Consider the following 21,877-nt stretch of genomic DNA (forward strand, 5'->3'; position numbering starts at 1 on the left):
GGGGAGAGAGATTCATGGGGAAGAGAGGGGGAAGGAGAGGAGAGAGGGAGGGAGGGAGGTGGGGGAGAGAGATTCATGGGGAAGAGAGGGGGAAGGAGAGGAGAGAGGGAGGGATGGAGGTGGGGGAGAGAGGGAAGGATGAGAGGGGAGAGGGAGACGGGAGCTGAGGGAGAAGGGGTGGAGGTGGGGGAGAGAGAGGGAGGGAGGGAGGGAGGGAGGGAGGGAGGGAGGGAGGGAGGGAGGGAGGGAGGGAGGGGAGAGAGATTCATGGGGAAGAGAGAGGGAAGGAGAGGAGAGAGGGAGGGATGGATGGAGGTGGGGGAGAGAGAGGGAAGGATGAGAGGGGAGAGGGAGACGGGAGCTGGGGGAGAAGGGGTGGAGGTGGATGGAGAGAGGAGATGAAGATAGCCAGGACAGAAGACGTTGGAGGGAATGTTCCTGTCCTACTGTGTTACCATGGTCCTGATCTGTCCTACTATCTTACCATGGTGCTGATCTGTCCTACTGTCTTACCATGATCCTGATCTGTCCTACTGTCTTACCATGGTCCTGATCTGTCCTACTGTCTTACCATGGTCCTGATCTGTCCTACTGTCTTACCATGGTCCTGATATATCCTACTATCTTACCATGGTGCTGATCTGTCCTACTGTGTTATCATGATCCCGCTCTGTTCTACTGTCTTACCATGATCCTGATCTGTCCTACTGTCTTACCATGGTCCTGATCTGTCCTACTGTGTTACCATGGTGCTGATCTGTCCTACTGTCTTACCATGGTCCTGATCTGTCCTACTGTCTTACCATGGTCCTGATCTGTCCTACTGTGTTACCATGGTCCTGATCTGTCCTACTGTCTTACCATGATCCCGCTCTGTTCTACTGTCTTACCATGGTCCTGATCTGTCCTACTGTGTTACCATGATCCTGATCTGTCCTACTGTCTTACCATGATCCCGCTCTGTTCTACTGTCTTACCATGGTCCTGATCTGTCCTACTGTCTTACCATGGTCCTGATATATCCTACTATCTTACCATGGTGCTGATCTGTCCTACTGTGTTATCATGATCCCGCTCTGTCCTACTGTCTTACCATGATCCTGATCTGTCCTACTGTGTTACCATGGTCCTGATCTGTCCTACTGTCTTACCATGATCCTGATCTGTCCTACTATCTTACCATGGTGCTGATCTGTCCTACTGTGTTACCATGGTGCTGATCTGTCCTACTGTCTTACCATGATCCTGATCTGTCCTACTGTCTTACCATGGTCCTGATATGTCCTACTATCTTACCATGGTCCTGATCTGTCCTACTGTCTTACCATGATCCTGATCTGTCCTACTGTGTTACCATGATCCTGATCTGTCCTACTGTGTTACCATGGTGCGGATCTGTCCTACTGTGTTACCATGGTCCTGATCTGTCCTACTGTCTTACCATGGTCCTGATATGTCCTACTATCTTACCATGGTGCTGATCTGTCCTACTGTCTTACCATGGTCCTGATCTGTCCTACTGTGTTACCATGATCCTGATCTGTCCTACTGTCTTACCATGATCCTGATCTGTCCTACTGTCTTACCATGGTCCTGATCTGTCCTACTGTCTTACCATGGTCCTGATCTGTCCTACTGTCTTACCATGGTCCTGATATATCCTACTGTCTTACCATGGTCCTGATCTGTCCTACTGTCTTACCATGATCCTGATCTGTCCTACTGTGTTACCATGGTCCTGATCTGTCCTACTGTCTTACCGTGGTCCTGATCTGTCCTACTGTCTTACCATGATCCTGATCTGTCCTACTGTCTTACCATGGTCCTGATCTGTCCTACTGTCTTACCATGATCCTGATCTGTCCTACTGTCTTACCATGATCCCGCTCTGTTCTACTGTCTTACCATGGTCCTGATACAGTGAGGGGAAAAAAGTATTTGATCCCCTGCTGATTTTGTACGTTTGCCCACTGACAAAGAAAGGATCAGTCTATAATTTTAATGGTAGGTTTATTTGAACAGTGAGAGACAGAATAACAACAACAAAATCTAGAAAAACGTATGTCAAAATGTTATAAATCGATTTGCATTTTAATGAGGGACATAAGTATTTGACCCCCTCTCAATCAGAAATATTTCTGGCTCCCAGGTGTCTTTTATACAGGTAACAAGCTGAGATTAGGAGCACTCCATTTAAGAGTGTGCTCCTAATCTCAGCTCGTTACCTGTATAAAAGACACCTGTCCACAGAAGCAATCAATCAATCAGATTCCAAACTCTCCTTGCAAGATCTCACCTCGTGGAGTTGCAATGATCATGAGAACAGTGAGGAATCAGACCAGAACTACACGGGAGGATCTTGTCAATGATCTCAAGGCAGCTGGGGCCATAGTCACCAAGAAAATAATTGGTAACACACTATGCCGTGAAGGACTGAAATCCTGCAGCGCCCGCAAGGTCCCCCTGCTCAAGAAAGCACATATACATGCCTGTCTGAAGTTTGCCATTGAACATCTGAATGATTCAGAAGACAACTGGGTGAAAGTGTTATGGTCAGATGAGACCAAAATGGAGCTCTTTGGCATCAACTCAACTCGCCGTGTTTGGAGGAGGAGGAATGCTGCCTATGACCCAACAACACCATCCCCACCGTCAAACATGGAGGTGGAAACATTATGCTTTGGAGGTGTTTTTCTGCTAAGGGGACAGGACAACTTCACCGCATCAAAGGGACGATGGATGGGGCCATATACCGTCAAATCTTGGGTGAGAACCTCCTTCCCTCAGCCAGAGCATTGAAAATTTGTCGTGGATGGGTATTCCAGCATGACAATGACCCAAAACACACGCCCAAGGCAACAAAGGAGTGGCTCAAGAAGAAGCACATTAAGGTCCTGGAGTGGCCTAGCCAGTCTCCAGATCTTAATCCCATAGAAAATCTGTGGAGGGAGCTGAAGGTTCGAGTTGCCAAACATCAGCCTCAAAACCTTAATGACTTGGAGAAGATCTGCAAAGAGGAGTGGGACAAAATCCCTCCTGAGATGTGTGCAAACCTGGTGGCCAACTACAAGAAATGTCTGACCTCTGATTGCCAACAAGGGTTTTGCCACCAAGTACTAAGTCATGTTTTGCAGAGGGGTCAAATACTTATTTTTTTTATCATTTTATAACATTTTTGACATGCGTTTTTCTGGATTTTTTGTTGTTATTCTGTCTCTCACTGTTCAAATGAACCTACCATTAAAATTATAGACTGATCATTTCTTTGTCAGTGGGCAAATGTACAAAATCAGCAGGGGATCAAATACTTTTTCCCTCACTGTATGTCCTACTGTCTTACCATGATCCTGATCTGTCCTACTGTCTTACCATGATCCTGATCTGTCCTACCGTCTTACCATGATCCTGATCTGTCCTACCGTCTTACCATGATCCTGATCTGTCCTACTGTCTTACCGTGGTCCTGATCTGTCCTACTGTCTTACCATGATCCTGATCTGTCCTACCTTCTTACCATGGTCCTTATCTGTATACTGTCTTACCGTGGTCCTGATCTTTTCTTCTGTCTACCATGGTGCTGATCTGTCTTACTGTCTTACCACGATCCCAATCTGTCCTACTGTCTTACCATGATCCTGATCTGTCCTACTGTCTTACCATGGTCCTGATCTGTCCTATTGTCTTACCATGGTCCTGATCTGTCCTACTGTCTTACCATGGTCCTGATCTGTCCTACTGTCCTACCATGGTCCTGATCTGTCCTACTGTCTTACCATGGTCCTGATCTGTTCTACTGTCTTATCATGGTCCTGATCTGTCCTACTGTCTTACCATGATCCTGATCTGTCCTACTGTCTTACCATGGTCCTGATCTGTCCAACTTTCTATGATTCCGCCCTGTCCTATTGTCTTACCATGGTCCTGATCTGTCCTATTGTCTTACCATGGTCCTGATCTGTCCTACTGTCTTACCATGATCCTGATCTGTCCTACTGTGTTACGGTACATTTCAGCATCATGGACATCTCTGCCATCCTCCTATACCCTGTCTCTCTTTCCCCCGTTTCTCTCTCTGGTGGAGTTGGTTACTGGAGGTTTTTTTTGAGAAGAGGGGATGACAGGAGGACAGGAAGACAGGTAAAGGGAAGGAGGAGGGGAAATGAGAGAAAGGTGGTTAATTTGACGGCAAGGGAAGATACAGGGAGGAGAGAGAGGAGAAGAGTGGAGCGAGGGTTATCCTAAAAGGAGGGAGGAGTAAAGGTTAGGAGAAAATATGGTTACTCTGAGAGGAAGCAGTGAGGAAAGGGGGAGAGAAGAAGAGAGAGGAGGTAGAGGAGGTTTTAAAGTGTCCTCTCTCACCCCCTTGCTCTCTTCTCTCCCTCTCTTCTCTCTCTCTCTCTGTCTCTAATGGGACCATTGGGCCGAGAGGAGCTAGATAGCATCCATTATTTACACTGACCTCCACACACACACACACACACAAACGTACATGCACACACAGACACACACACACACACACACACACACACACACCACCACTCTCTCTCTCTCTCTCTCTCTCTCTCTCTCTCTCTAAATTGTTCTCTGTCCCTGTCTCATTTGTTCCTAGTCCTTGTGTGGCAGTCACACACTCCTCTCTCACATTCCTGTAATGACTACATACTGCCACCTTGTGGTCATTTAACCAAAATGCACCAATCTACCTAAAACCCACCTTTGACCATTGATTCAGTCAGGTAGATATTCAGCCATTCTGCCCCACTGCCTTTCTGAGACACAGAGAAAACACGACATGTGTGCCATGGATTTTCACTCCAGTCTAATTTGACTGACATCCTTCCAAACTTCTTCAACTTCTAATCATGCATTCTGTCTTTCATCAGAAACTTTGCTTTTAGTAATGCAGACATTGTTCATAATGCATATTCAATTCTCTTCTCCTCTTGTTCTGACAGGATGAAAAGAATCAGCTGATGACTACTAATGTCTGGCTATGGCAGGTAAGGACCAATCAGCTGATGACTACTAATATCTGGCTATGGCAGGTAAGGACCAATCAGCTCATGACTACTAATGTCTGGCTATGGCAGGTAAGGACCAATCAGCTGATGACTACTAATGTCTGGCTATGGCAGGTAAGGACCAATCAGCTGATGACTACTAATGTCTGGCTATGGTAGGTAAGGACCAATCAGCTGATGACTACTAATATCTGGCTATGACAGGTAAGGACCAATCAGCTGATGACTACTAATGTCTGGCTATGGCAGGTAAGGACCAATCAGCTGATGACTACTAATGTCTGGCTATGACAGGTAAGGACCAATCAGCTCATGACTACTAATGTCTGGCTATGGCAGGTAAGGACCAATCAGCAGCATCTCTACTGTAGTTTGAACACAAAAAGCCTCTGTTGTTAATGTTGTAATGTTAATGCTTCAACAATGTCTTCATAGAGCTTCACTTGTTTCCAGAAGACTTCAATATGGTGTTGTATTTATGTAGCAGTTTTATACCTCAGCAGTTCATGCCTGTATTGTCACTATCACGGTCTTCAAACTCCCTGTCATAAATGAGCCAAGGCGCAGCGTGCATGTACTTCCACATCTTTAATGGAAGTGAAACCTTTCACAAAAACCAGGTAAACAGAAATCAAACGTGACGCAACTGTGGCGCACACAAACACTCACAGAAAATAATAATGACCCACAAACACAGGTGGGGAAAACGGCTGCCTAAGTATGATCCCCAATCAGAGACAAGGATAAACAGCTGCCTCTGATTGGGAACCATACTAGGCCAACAAAGAAATAGAAACATAGATATGCCCACCCAAGTTACACCCTGACCTAACCAAATAGAGAATAAAACAGATTCTCTGAGGTCAGGGCGTGACATGTATTGGTATTATTGTAATGTTATGTTATAATGTTATGTTATAAAGGTATGTTATAATGTTATGTTATAAAGGTAGTGTATAATGTTATGTTGTAAAAGTAGTCTATAATGTTATGTTGTAAATGTATGTTATAATGTTATGTTACAAAGGTATGTTATAATGTTATATTATAATGGTATGTTATAAAGGTATGTTATATAATGTTATGTTATAATGTTATGTTATAATATTATCCCAGAAACAGTAGACCCACTCCAATTTGCATACCGCCCAAACAGATCCACAGATGATGCAATCTCTATTGCACTCCACACTGCCCTTTCCCACCTGGACAAAAGGAACACCTATGTGAGAATGCTATTCATTGACTACAGCTCAGCGTTCAACACCATAGTACCCTGAAAGCTCATCACTAAGCTAAGGAACCTGGATCTCACCACGTGGAGTTGCAGTGATTATGAGACGATGAGGAATCAGCCTAGAACTACACGGGAGGATCTTGTCAATGATCTCAAGGCAGCTGGGACCATAGTCACCAAGAAAACAATTGGTTACACACTACGCCGTGAAGGACTGAAATCCTGCAGTGCCCACAAGGTCCCCCTGCTCAAGAAAGCACATATACATGCCCGTCTGAAGTTTGCCAATGAACATCTGAATGATTCAGAGGACAACTGGGTGAAAGTGTTGTGGTCAGATGAGACCAAAATGGAGCTCTTTGGCATCAACTCAACTCGCCGTGTTTGGAGTAGGAGGAATGCTGCCTATGACCCCAAGAACACCATCCCCACCGTCAAACATGGAGGTGGAAACATTATGCTTTGTGGGTGTTTTTCTGCTAAGGGGACAGGACAACTTCACCGCATCAAAGGGATGCTGGACGTGGCCATGTACCGTCAAATCTTGGGTGAGAACCTCCTTCCCTCAGCCAGGGCATTGAAAATGGGTCGTGGATGGGTATGCCAGCATGACAATGACCCAAAACACACGGCCAAGGCAACAACGGAGTGGCTCAAGAAGAAGCACATTAAGGTCCTGGAGTGGCCTAGCCAGTCTCCAGACCTTAATCCCATAGAAAATCTGTGGAGGGAGCTGAAGGTTCGAGTTGCCAAACGTCAGCCTCGAAACCTTAATGACTTGGAGAAGATCTGCAAAGAGGAGTGGGACAAAAATCCCTCCTGAGATGTGTGCAAACCTAGTGGCCAACTACAAGAAATGTCTGACCTCTGTGATTGCCAACAAGGGTTTTGCCACCAAGTACTGTCATGTTTTGCAGAGGGGTCAAATACTTATTTCCCTCATTAAAATGCAAATGAATTTATAACATTTTTTAAATGCTTTTTTCTGGATTTTTTTGTTGTTATTCTGTCTCTCACTGTTCAAATAAACCTACCATTTAAAATTATAGACTGATCCTTTCTTTGTCAGGGGACAAAGGTACAAAATCAGCAGGGGATCAAATACTTTTTCCCCCACTGTATTTCCCTCATTAAAATGCAAATCAATTTATAACATTTTTGACATGTGTTTTTCTGGATTTTTTGTTGTTATTCTGTCTCTCACTGTTCAAATAAACCTACCATTAAAATTATAGACTGATCATTTCTTTGTCAGTGGGCAAACGTACAAAATCAGCAGGGGATCAAATACTTTTTTCCCTCACTGTACATACTACCTCAATAAGCCTGACTAACCGGTGTGTGTATGTAACCTTGCTACTCTTATTTTGAAATCTCTTTTTACTGCTGTTTTATTTCTTTACTTACCTACACACACACACACACACACACACACACACACACACACACACACACACACACACACACACACACACACACACACACACACACACACACACATATACCTTAAAAAAAAAGTATTTCACTGTAAGGTCTGCACCTGTTGTATTAGGCGCACGTGTCACAGCTGTCGAAAGGATTGGACCAAAGTGCAGCGTGGTTGTAGTTCCACATTTTATTAAATCCGTGAAACTTTGCAATACATAAATAACTGAAATGACAAAAACAAACCGTGACGCAGAGAGAAACAAACACTACTCAAAATATAATCACCCACAAAACCCATAAAGAAAAACCCCTACTTAAATATGAACTCCAATTAGAGACAACGAGGACCAGCTGCCTCCAATTGGAGATCATCCCAAACAAGCCAACATAGAAATACAAAAACTAGAACCTAAGAACATAGAAATAGAAAACATAAAACACCCCCTGTCACGCCCTGACCTCCTCTACCATAGAAAATCACCTTACTATGGTCAGGACGTGACAAATAACATCAAATCAAAGTTTATGTTATAATGTTTTGTTATAAAGGTATGCGATAATGTTATGTTGTTATGTTATAAAGGTATTTTTAATTTTATGATATGTTATAATGTTAAGCTATATTGTTATGTTATAATGTCATGTAGTGTTATGTTATTTTCTAATGCTATGTTATAATGTAATGCTATATTGTTATGTTAAAATGTAATGCTATTGTAACGGTTGTCGTCGGGAATGGAGGACCAAAGCGCAGCAGGAATGTGGATGCTCATCTTGTATTTATTTTAAAATAAAGTGAACACCAAAATAACAAAACGAACAACAAAACAGTCTTGTCATGCACACTCAGCAAAACAAGAAACAATCTCCCACAACACCAAACCAAACAATTACCCATATATAACACTCTCAATCAGAGGCAACGAGAAAGCACCTGCCTCCAATTGAGAGTCCAACCCCCCCATCAACCTAAACATAGAAATACAACAAACCAGAAAGAACATAGACCAAAACCCGGAAATAATAAATCAAACACCCTACTACATAAATCACCACCCCGAACCACATAAACAAAATACCCTCTGCCACGTCCTGACCAAACTACAATAACAAATAACCCTTATACTGGTCAGGACGTGACAGCTATATTGTTTTGTTATGTTATAATGTTATGTTATATTGCTATGTTATGTTATTTTGTAATGTTATGTTATAATGTTATGCAATATTGTTATGTTATATTGTTATGTTATGTTATAATGTAATGTTATTTTGTATGGTGTGTTATAATGTAATGTTATTTTATAATTGTATGTTATAATGCCGTGCGGCAGGTAGCCTAGTGGTTAGGGTGTTGGGCCAGTAACCGAAAGGTTGGTGGATCGAATCCCTGAGCTGACAAGGTAAAAATCTGTCGTTCTGCCCCTGAACAAGGCAGTTAACCCATTAGGCCGTCATTGTAAATAAGAATTTGTTCTTAACTGACTTGCCTGGTTAAATAATGTAATGGTATGTTATAATGTAATGGTATATTGTTATGTTATTTTATAATGTTATAATGTATAATGTTATAATGTAATGTTATGTTATAATGTTATTTATAATGTTATGTTATAATGTAATGGTATATTGTTATGTTATAATGTAATGGTATATTGTTCTGTTATAATGTAATGGTATATTGTTATTTTATAATGTTATTTTATAATGTTATTTTATAATGTAATGGTATATTGTTCTGTTGTAATGTAATGGTATATTGTTCTGTTATAATGTAATGGTATATTGTTATGTTATAATGTAATGTTTTATGTTCTGTAGGAGTGGGTAGATGTGAAGCTCCAGTGGAACCCAGATGAGTATGGAGGAATCACCTCTATCAGAGTTCCCTCTGAAACAATATGGCTGCCGGACATCGTCCTCTATGAGAAGTGAGTGCACACTACTTCCTGCTTCCAATGGGCTCAGCTCTGTGTTTTCAGACTCTCTTTGATACTTTATTGTCCCTGAAAAATCAATGAATGCCTTCTTAGAACCTGCTTTACAATTTAAACACTTGTAAGACAACTCTTCACTCTAATTTATAACATAGTGTATAACATAGTACTTCTGACGACTTTTCTTCCTCTTCACTTCATTAATCTTAGCAGGGTTAGCATGGAGGTCTATTATAATCATTTATGTTAGCAGGGTTAGCATGGAGGTCTATTATAATCATTTATGTTAACAGGGTTAGCATGGAGGTCTATTATAATCATTTATGTTAGCAGGGTTAGCATGGAGGTCTATTATAATCATTTATGTTAGCAGGGTTAGCATGGAGGTCTATTATAATCATTTATGTTAGCAGGGTTAGCATGGAGGTATATTATAATCATTTATGTTAGCAGGGTTAGCATGGAGGTATATTATAATCATTTATGGTAGCAGGGTTAGCATGGAGGTCTATTATAATCATTTATGTTAGCAGGGTTAGCATGGAGGTCTATTATAATCATTTATGTTAACCTGTTGGGGCTACAGGTTAGCAATGAACCCCGAGTCGGGATTGCTAACAAGGCTGGAAATTCAAAACATCAAAAATCTAATAATTTCAATTTCTCAAACAATCAACTATTTTACACAATTTAAAAGATAAACATCTCCTTAATCTAACCACATTGTTCGATTTTCAAAGAGGCTTTACGGCAAAAGCATAAAGTTAGATTATGTTAGGACAGTACATAGCCACAAAAGTACAAACATCCATTTTCAATTCAAGGTCAGGCGTCACCAAAAGCAGAAACCAGCTAGAATTATGCACTAACCTTTGTCAATCTCCATCAGATGACACTCCTAGGACATTATGTTATACAATACATGCATTTTTTGTTCCATCAAGTTCATATTTATATCCAAAAACAGCATTTTACAGTAGCGTGAAATTCAGATTTTTTTCTTCTCTGAAATGCTTCCGGTGAACATAACAAAATTACTATTCGAAAACATTGGTAAATTATAATATTGTCATTCAAAGAATAATATATTATCATCTCGTAATTGCTACCGAATGGCCAGATCTCAAAATAACTTTACTGGGAAATCACATTTTGCAATAAACGGGGTGCTATGCTAAGAACAATAAGCTATGCTATACAGTTAGCATCATCTAATATCGATAATAACATTGTAAATATCCCCTTACCTTTGATTATCTCCATCAGAAGGCACTGCCAGGAATCCCAGGTCCGGAACAAATGTGGTTTCTTTTGACAAAGTTCATAATTTATGTCCAAATAACACCAAGTAGTTAGCGTTCATTATGCTCCCACAAAACGTGGTGGGGGGGGGTGTAAATCACGCCGAAAAGCTAAAAAAACCTAGTAAATAATCTATTTACGTTCGTTCAAACATGTCAAACGTTGTAGCATTAATCTTTTGGTCCATTTTTAACGTTAAACATCAGTAATATTTTCACACAACCTATCCTATGTCTTGATAAACAATTAATGACAAACTCACGCTTCTCAGATTTATGCGCAGGCGCAATAAAATGAAGTGACGACATGTCAACTTCCTTGCATTCTAATTTGCTCTCTGTTTATCATAGACGCTTCAAACAACTTTATAAAGATCGTTGACATCTAGTGGAAGCCGTAGGTGTTGCGAAATGAATCCTTTCTCACTATGGTATCTATAAAACAATGACACTAAATAGTACAGTCACAAAATTCACATTTTTTTTAAATCTATTTTTCACAGGTTTTTGCCTGCAATATGAGTTTTGTTATACTTACAGACACCATTCAAACTGTTTTAGAAAATTCAGAGTGTTTTCTATCCGAATGTGTTAATAATATGCATATCCTAGCTTCTGAGTTGGTGTAGGAGGCAGTTAAAAATGGGCACATATTTTTTTCAAAATTTCTCAATACTGCCCCCGAGCCCCAACAGGTTTTAACAGGGTTAGCATGGAGGTCTATTATAATCATTTATGTTAGCAGGGTTAGCATGGAGGTATATTATAATCATTTATGTTAGCAGGGTTAGCATGGAGGTCTATTATAATCATTTATGTTAGCAGGGTTAGCATGGAGGTATATTATAATCATTTATGTTAGCAGGGTTAGCATGGAGGTCTATTATAATCATTTATGTTAGCAGGGTTAGCATGGAGGTCTATTATAATCATTTATGTTAACAGGGTTAGCATGGAGGTCTATTATAATAATTTATGTTAGCAGGGTTACCATGGAGGTATATTATAATCATTTATGTTAGCAGGGTTAGCATGGAGGTCTGTTATGATCTAGTATCGTTTTGAGAAAACCAGCGCTAATACAGCATCCTGCAAAGTTCAGCTGGTTCTTTTTAATAGGCTCATCATCTTTTGTTGTGTGCTTTAAAATGTGTCTAATAAACAAAACTCACCAACTAACTTCCCTCCCTCCCTCCCTCCCTCCCTCCCTCCCTCCCTCCCTCCCTCCCTCCCTCCCTCACTCACTCACTCACTCACTCACTCACTCACTCACTCACTCACTCACTCACTCACTCCCTCTTCACCACTCCCTCCCTCCCTCTCCTCACACCTCCCCTCCCTCCCTCGCTCCCTCCCTCTCCTCACACCCTCACACCTCCCCTCCCTCCCTCCCTCTCCTCACACCTCCCCGCCCTCCCTCCCTCCCTCTCCTCATACCTCCCCTCCCTCTCCTCACCCCCCTCAGTGCTGACGGGCGTTTCGAGGGCTCTCTGATGACCAAAGCCATTGTGAGGTCAGACGGGACAATCAGGTGGACCCCTCCGGCCAGCTACAAGTCTTCATGCACCATGGACGTCACCTTCTTTCCCTTCGACAGGTGGGACTGACCGCTGGACACACACACACACACACACATACACACACACAAACGCTCACACGCACACAACATACACACATGAACACACACGAGCTCACGCACACGCACACATAAACACTAACATGGAAGCACATACACACAGACACACACACACACACACACACACACTAATCAACTAATCAATCCATCAGTCCTACCTGTCGGATGGGAAGAAGGTGACATCCATGATTATCTCTGTTTTACTATATCACTTTATCCATGATCTGTTTTACTATATCACTTTATCCATGATTATCTCTGTTTTACTATATCACTTTATCACTATCATTTATAAGATTTGTTGTGTCACTTCTCCTTTATCACTCACTCTCCCCTTCCCCTTGGTTGGTTGGTTGGTTGATTGGTTGATTGATTGGTTGATTGATTGATTGATTGGTTGATTGATTGGTTGATTGATTGGTTGATGATTGGTTGATGATTGGTTGGTTGATTGGTTGATGATTGGTTGATGATTGGTTGGTTGATTGGTTGATTGATTGGTTGATTGATTGGTTGATTGATTGATTGGTTGATTGATTGGTTGATTGATTGGTTGATGATTGGTTGATGAATGGTTGGTTGATTGGTTGATGATTGGTTGATGATTGGTTGATTGGTCAATTGGTCGATTGGTCGATTTGTTGATTGGTTGATTGATTGAGATGTGACTGGTGTATTTGCCTCTGCGGTCAGCTGTTAAAAAAACAACCTTTTAAAAAAATATATAACTTTTTTGTTACTTTACAATATAAATACTTTAATATAAAGTCAATTTAACAATACAGACTGAACTGCAGTCACCACAGACAGAATATTTCCCCCTCCCAAATACAGTGAGGGAAAAAAGTATTTGATCCCCTGCTGATTTTGTACATTTGCCCACTGACAAAGAAATGGTCAGTCTATCATTTTAATGGTAGGTTTATTTGAACAGTGAGAGACAGAATAACAAACAAAAAAATTCAGAAAAACGCATGTCAAAAATGTTATAAAATGATTTGCATTTTAATGAGGGAAATAAGTATTTTACCCCTCTGCAAAACATGACTTAGTACTTGGTGGCAAAACCCTTGTTGGCAATCACAGAGGTCAGACGTTTCTTGTAGTTGGCCACCAGGTTTGCACACATCTCAGGAGGGATTTTGTCCCACTCCTCTTTGCAGATCTTCTCCAAGTCATTAAGGTTTCGAGGCTGATGTTTGGTTCTCACCCAAGATTTGACCGTACATGGCCCCGTCCATCGTCCCTTTGATGCGGTGAAGTTGTCCTGTCCCCTTAGCAGAAAAACACCCCCAAAGCATAATGTTTCCACCTCCATGTTTGACGGTGGGGATGGTGTTCTTGGGGTCATAGGCAACATTCCTCCGCCTCCAAACACGACGAGTTGAGTTGATGCCAAAGAGCTCCATTTTGGTCTCATCTGACCACAACACTTTCACCCAGTTGTCCTCTGAATCATTCAGATGTTCATTGGCAAACTCAGACGGGCATGTATATGTGCTTTCTTGAGCAGGGGGACCTTGCGGGCGCTGCAGGATTTCAGTCCTTCATAGTGTGTTACCAATTGTTTTCTTGGTGACTATGGTCCCAGCTGCCTTGAGATCATTGACAAGATCCTGCTGTGTAGTTCTGGGCTGATTTCTCACCATTCTCATGATCATTGCAACTCCACGAGGTGAGATCTTGCATGGAGCCCCAGGCCGAGGGAGATTGACAGTTCTTTTGTGTTTCTTCCATTTGCGAATAATCGCACCAACTGTTGTCACCTTCTCACCAAGCTGCTTGGCGATGGTCTTGTAGCCCATTCCAGCCTTGTGTAGGTCTACAATCTTGTCCTTGACATCCTTGGAGAGCTCTTTGGTCTTGGCCATGGTGGAGTGTTTGGAATCTGATTGATTGATTGCTTCTGTGGACAGGTGTCTTTTATACAGGTAACAAACTGAGATTAGGAGCACTCCCTTTAAGAGTGTGCTCCTAATCTCAGCTCGTTACCTGTATAAAAGACACCTGGGAACCAGAAATCTTTCTGATTGAGAGGGGGTCAAATACTTGTTTCCCTCATTAAAATGCAAATCAATTTATAACATTTTTGACATGCGTTTTTCTGGATTTTTTTGTTGTTATTCTGTCTCTCACTGTTCAAATAAACCTACCATTAAAATGATAGACTGATCATTTCTTTGTCAGTGGGCAAACGTACAAAATCAGCAGGGGATCAAATACTTTCCCCCTCACTGTACAGACAGAACTGCAGTCACCACAGACAGAATGTTTTCCCTCCCCAATACAGACAGAACTGCAGTCACCACAGACAAAATGTCTTCCCCTCCCCAATACAGACAGAACTGCAGTCACCACAGACAGAATGTTTTCCCCTCCCCAATACAGACAGAACTGCAGTCACCACAGACAGAATGTTTTCCCCTCCCCAATACAGACAGAACTGCTCCATGAAGTTTGGCTCGTGGACCTACGACGGCAACATGGTCGACCTGGTCCTTGTCGACCACTACGTCGACCGAAAGGACTTCTTCGACAACGGTGTGTAGGAAAAATACTCTTGAAGTAAGATGTCTTGCTACTCCAAAAGCTTCAGAAGTCAAGCAACAAGTGAATTGTTCTAGCTACAATAATATCTCACGGTATACAGTGTATAGAAGGAAACGCAAAGTGGTTTCGTTACCAGTTAATACATGTCGGTTAGAGACGCCATTTCTACAAGAAACAGCAGGGTGGTGGTAACTAACCCGGTTTGTCAGTCTCTTCCCACCACAGTTAATGAAGACATGAATCAGTATGACAGTGTCCTGTCTCTCTATGTCCAATGTGAATGTGGTCCAGTTAATGAAGACGTTAATCAGTATGACAGTGTCCTGTCTCTCTATGTCCAATGTGAATGTGGTCCAGTTAATGAAGACATGAATCAGTATGACAGTGTCCTGTCTCTCTATGTCCAATGTGAATGTGGTCCAGTTAATGAAGACGTTAATCAGTATGACAGTGTCCTGTCTCTATGTCCAATGTGAATGTGGTCCAGTTAATGAAGACGTTAATCAGTATGACAGTGTCCTGTCTCTCTATGTCCAATGTGAATGTGGTCCAGTTAATGAAGACGTTAATCAGTATGACAGTGTCCTGTCTCTCTATGTCCAATGTGAATGTGGTCCAGTTAATGAAGACGTTAATCAGTATGACAGTGTCCTGTCTCTCTATGTCCAATGTGAATGTGGTCCAGTTAATGAAGACGTTAATCAGTATGACAGTGTCCTGTCTCTCTATGTCCAATGTGAATGTGGTCCAGTTAATGAAGACGTTAATCAGTATGACAGTGTCCTGTCTCTATGTCCAATGTGAATGTGGTCCAGTTAATGAAGACATTAATCAGTATGACAGTGTCCTGTCTCTCTATGTCCAATGTGAATGTGGTCCAGTTAATGAAGACGTTAATCAGTATGACAGTGTCCTGTCTCTCTATGTCCAATGTGAATGTGGTCCAGTTAATGAAGACGTTAATCAGTATGACAGTGTCCTGTCTCTATGTCCAATGTGAATGTGGTCCAGTTAATGAAGACGTTAATCAGTATGACAGTGTCCTGTCTCACTATGTCCAATGTGAATGTGGTCCAGTCACCCACCAACAACATTAAAGGTAACATACAATCACTGATCCAATTCCCTTACAGGTGAATGGGAGATCCTCAACGCCACCGGCGCCAAGGGCAGCCGGCGGGACGGTATCTACTGGTACCCCTTCGTTACCTACTCCTTCATCCTCAAGAGGCTTCCCTTGTTCTACACACTCTTCCTCATCATCCCCTGTCTCGGTCTGTCCTTCCTGACCGTGTTGGTGTTCTACCTCCCGTCTGATGAAGGAGAGAAGTTGTCTCTGTCCACATCGGTCCTGGTGTCTCTCACCGTGTTCCTCCTCGTCATAGAAGAGATTATACCTTCCTCCTCCAAGGTCAGTGGAGGTCGCTGGGGACTGTCTGTCTGTGGAACGCTCTTCTATGACGTTTTGAGCCGTTTTAAACTACTTTGCCAAGTTGAGCTGTACTACAGGGTCGGCCATTGTTGTTGGTACCGTACTGGAAATGACCATGTGACAAGAGAAAGGCAGTCCAGTACGGTTCAGGTTGGCCCTGCAGTGGGAGTCAGTTATTGGTGTACTCTTCAGAGGTGTGATATCATCAACATGTTGTTTATGTATTTATCACCAAGGTGATCCCTCTGATTGGAGAGTACCTCCTCTTCATCATGATCTTCGTCACCTTCTCCATCATCGTCACGGTGTTTGTCATCAACGTCCACCACCGCTCCTCAGCCACCTACCACCCCATGGCCCCCTGGGTAAAAAACCTCTTCCTCCAGAGGCTACCCAGACTGCTTTGCATGAGGGGACACACTGACAGGTACACACACAAACACACCTACACACACACCTTCTCTTTTTTCCGGTTGATTACCAATCATTGATTGCATTGATCTTTTATGATTCAATTCAATAACAAATGAATAAAATCTGATTTTAGAAGATAAGATGAAAATACATTGAGGGAATATAACAACTGTAGATCAACCCTGATGTAAATAAATAAAGAAGAAGAATTAGATATTGTTGATATATATTTTATGATTCCCTTTCATTTAATGGAAAGAAAGAAAGAAAGAGAAGCGACTATGTACTTTATTCCTGAATCATCAACATTGTGATTGTAGTAATTAGTTGTAACTGGTGTAATTTCTAGGTACCACTACCCAGACATTGAGCTGCGTAGCCCAGAGCTGAAGCCCCGCGGAGGTCCAGGGAGGAGGGGGGCATCAGGCCAGGGCCAAGCCCAGCAGAGAGGCCCTGTTGGGGGGAAGGAGGATGAGAACCATGCCTGGTTGGCCATGCTGGAGAAAGCCACCAACTCAGTACGGTACATCAGCCGTCACATCAAGAAGGAACACTTTATCAGAGAGGTAGGGGTGTGTCTGTCTGTCTGTCTCTATGTCTTTTAGTTTTCAGATGGGGAAAAAATTATTATTGTTGAGATCATTCTCTTTCTTTCTCTCCCTCCCTCCCTCCTCCCTCCTTCCATCCCCCTCTCTCTCTCACGCTTTCTCTCACGCTTTCTCTCACACCCCCTCTCCCTCTACCCTCCCTCCTCCCTCTCTCTCTCTCTCTCTCATGCTTTCTCTCACGCTCTCTCACACTCTCCCTCTCCCTCTCTCTCTCTCCTCCCTCCTCTCCCTCTCTCTCTCTATCTCCTCCCTCTCTCTCTCTCTCCCTCACACTCTCTCTCACACTCTCCCTCTATCTCCTCCCTCCTCTCTCTCTCTCTCTCTCTCTCTCTCTCTCTCTCTCTCCCTCCAGGTGGTGCAGGACTGGAAGTTTGTGGCTCAGGTGTTGGACAGGATCTTATTGTGGGTGTTCCTCACTGTCTCCATACTGGGTACCATCCTCATCTTCACTCCAGCCATCACTTTGTACCTGACTACCCCCCCATTCAACACATAGACCCTAACCCCTACATCCTACAACATATAATCACTAGACCCTAACCCTTACACCCTAACCCCTACAACACATAATCACTAGACCCTAACCCCTACACCCTAACCCCTACAACACATAATCACTAGACCCTAACCCCTACATCCTACAACATATAATCACTAGACCCTAACCCTTACACCCTAACCCCTACAACACATAATCACTAGACCCTAACCCCTACACCCTAACCCCTACAACACATAATCACTAGACCCTAACCCCTACACCAGGGCTGTTCAATGTCGGTCCTGGAGGGCCCAAACAGTTCTGGTTTTCATCTTCTCCATCTAATAAGGGACTAGTTCAGACCTGGGAAACCAGGTGAGTGCAACTGACTGGAATTGAACAGCCCTGCTCTACACCCTAAGCCCTACACCCTAAACCCTACACCCTGCCTACATCAGGGGTATTCAAATCTTATGAGGTCCGGAGTACTGCTTCTTTTCAGATTTTTATTTGAGGGCTCTACTCCCTAACCCAGTGTTTCCCAATCCTGGTCCTAGGGACCCAGAAGGGTGCACATTGTGGATTTTTCCCCAGCACCAACACACCTGATTCCACTAATCCGGTTTGCAGTGTGTTGGTGCCAGTAGTGTAAAGTACTTAAGTCAAAATACTGGTTGGTGCTGGGGCCAGGACCAGGATCAGGAAACACTGCCCTAACCCCTACACCCTACATCCCAACCCCTACACCCTACATCCTAACACTTACACCCTACATCTTAACCCCTACACCCTACATCCCAACCCCTACACCCTACATCCTAACACGTACACCCTACATCTTAACCCCTACACCCTACATCTTAACCCCTACACCCTACATCCCAACCCCTACACCCTACATCCTAACACTTACACCCTACATCCCAACCGCTACACCCTACATCCTAACACTTACACCCTACATCCTAACACTTACACCCTACATCTTAACCCCTACACCCTACATCCCAACCCCTACACCCTACATCCCAACCCCTACACCCTACATCTTAACCCCTACACCCTACATCCCAACCCCTACACCCTACATCCTAACACGTACACCCTACATCTTAACCCCTACACCCTACATCTTAACCCCTACACCCTACATCCCAACCCCTACACCCTACATCCTAACACTTACACCCTACATCCCAACCGCTACACCCTACATCCTAACACTTACACCCTACATCTTAACCCCTACATCCCAACCCCTACATCCTACATCTTAACCCCTACACCCTACATCTTAACCCCTACACCCTACATCCCAACCGCTACACCCTACATCCTAACACTTACACCCTACATCTTAACCCCTACATCCTACACCCTACATCCTAACCCCTACCTTCTAACCCCTACACCCTACATCCTAACCCCTACACCCTACATCCTAACCCCTACACCCTACATCCCAATCCCTACACCCTATATCTCAACCCCTACATCCCAACCCCTACACCCTACATCCTAACCCCTACGCCCTACATCCTAACACTTACACCCTACATCTTAACCCCTACATCCTAACCACTACACCCTACATCCTAACCACTACATCCTACATTCTAATCACTACACCCTACATCCTAACCACTACACCCTACATCCTAACCCCTACACCCTAAATCCTAACCCCTACATCCTAACCCCTACACCCTACATCCTAACCCCTACATCCTAACCACTACACCCTACATCTTAACCACTACACCCTACATCCTAACCCCTACATCCTACATCCTAATCACTACACCCTACATCCTAACCACTACACCCTACATCCTAACCCCTACACCCTAAATCCTAACCCCTACATCCTAACCCCTACACCCTAACCACTACACCCTACATCTTAACCACTACACCCTACATCCTAACCACTACACCCTACATCCTAACCCCTACATCCTACACCCTACATACTACACCCTACATCCTACCCCCTACATCCTAACCCCTACATCCTACATCCTAACCCCTACATACTACACCCTACATCCTACCCCCTACATCCTAACCCCTACATCCTACATCCTAACCCCTACACCCTACCATCCTCATCTCCTCAGATGTACCTTAGTGCCAGACATTGAAGATCCTGACCAAGTCCCCGACCACTGCTCTCAACACCTGCTAAGTACCGCACAGCCCCCCATCCCCAAGACCTCCACACCATATGCAACGGAGTTGGAATCTCTACCTTTTCTATAGCGTGATTGGCTACGACGCTGGGGGTCAAGAGGGGGGTCATGTGTATTTACGAGGCAGAGGATCCCTGGTTGGTTGGAGCCCAGCGCCAAGGGACATGGGAGGAAGCTATACCGTGACACTTGTTACACAACTCCAAGCTTTACCCCAACTCTAGCCCCAGTCACCAACTCTGACCCCTAACGCCTGACCCTAAAGGTCGCCCTCCAAATTTTCCTTTGGAAGAATCTAAGTCTATCGTGATCTCTTCACCCTTGAAGCCCTAACCCATAACCCCTAACCCCTATACTTGCAAGTGGAATTTAACTTCCTCGTCCTAAAATACACCACGTAATGTAATTATGACTACTGTACATCATCACTGATAGCCTGGGTACCAGTCTGTTTGTGCTAACGTTCCACTCCTCGTCATGTTTGGCACATGACACCGAGTACACGGAGTGGAATGTTAGCACAAAACAGATCTGGGTTTCAGGCTACATTACTAAAGGACTTCACCTCCAAACTGTACAACACATAGTCACTTGTTTACCTAACTATATACAACGTAGCCTGAGTGCCAGTCTGTTTGTGCCATCACTCTAAATCCTCCTCACCCATCGTCATGCCAATTGGCTAGCCTGGTCCTAGATCTGTTTGTGCCATGATTCCAACTCGAGGAGTAGCACAAACAGATCTGGGACCAGGCTACAAATTGGCTTGCAGTGACGGTAGTGGAGTTGTCAAGAGCACAAACAGATCTGGGACCAGCCTAACTATAACGTGCACCTGTTGTTCAAACTCAAAACCCCAAGCACTGTGACATACATGTACATAGGACTATAAGCAATAACCAAGCCACTGATATCTTATACCAAATCTCTATGTTATTATTTGAATATATTTATGTCGGTTCACATTAGAAATGTACAAAGTCACCTGCCTGCTAAATGTTCTTACTCTTTCCTGTCGTCAGTCAGCACATACCAACGACACATTCGGGATTCTTCTTATGCACAATGTTGCACACACACACACACACACACACACACACACACACACACACACATTGTCTAGCTCTCTTTCTTTCACATGTTGCAACTTGTTGTGTAATATTGTATTGGAAATAAACCCGGTCAATGTAATGGTCTCATGTGTTTAACTAAATCCTATTGAACAACACAATGGCTGATCAACTATTTGATTGTAATGTTCCTTTCCCACCACAAGGTGGCCACAGTTATCACATTTTCATACTTTCACCAGCAGAGGACAGCAAAGACAAAGGTAAGGGAGTCTGTCCATTTATAGCTTAGTAAAGTTGGGACGGACAGTGGCACATTACTATGGTGTCTATTTCTATGGTGGCTATTTCTATGATGGCTATTTCTTTGATGTCTATTTCTATGGTGGCTATTTCTATGATGGCTATTTCTTTGATGGCTATTTCTATGATGGCTATTTCTTTGATGTCTATTTCTATGCTGTCTATGTCTATGATGGCTATTTCTTTGATGTCTATGATGGCTATTTCTATAGTGTCTTATCTGTATTCCTAATTCCATGAGTCATTGATCATCTTTTAGTCATAATA

At 43.1% G+C, this 21,877-nt stretch overlaps 1 protein-coding gene across 2 annotated transcripts in view; it reads left to right on the forward strand.

The window, feature by feature from the left end:
* The window catches only part of LOC106592107 (neuronal acetylcholine receptor subunit non-alpha-3), a 35,407-nt gene extending 13,985 nt beyond the window's left edge, over positions 1–21,422 (forward strand). Inside the window, exons 3-10 of one of the 2 annotated variants that reach the window (XM_082978580.1) lie at positions 4,956–5,000; positions 9,508–9,617; positions 12,390–12,521; positions 14,998–15,101; positions 16,244–16,521; positions 16,779–16,969; positions 17,306–17,522; positions 17,917–21,422. In XM_082978580.1, the coding sequence (XP_082834706.1) occupies positions 4,956–5,000; positions 9,508–9,617; positions 12,390–12,521; positions 14,998–15,101; positions 16,244–16,521; positions 16,779–16,969; positions 17,306–17,522; positions 17,917–18,060 (1,221 nt within the window). In that variant the 3' untranslated portion in view covers positions 18,061–21,422. Of the gene's footprint in view, positions 1–4,955; positions 5,001–5,030; positions 5,361–9,507; positions 9,618–12,389; positions 12,522–14,997; positions 15,102–16,243; positions 16,522–16,778; positions 16,970–17,305; positions 17,523–17,916 lie in introns of those variants that run through there. The other variant, XM_082978581.1, reaches the window with a different exon arrangement.
* The last annotated feature ends 455 nt before the right edge of the window (positions 21,423–21,877 follow it).

Source organism: Salmo salar, chromosome 08 (assembly GCF_965601325.2).
Source record: "Salmo salar chromosome 08, fSalSal1, whole genome shotgun sequence".
In the NCBI taxonomy this organism is placed as follows: Eukaryota; Metazoa; Chordata; class Actinopteri; order Salmoniformes; family Salmonidae; genus Salmo; species Salmo salar.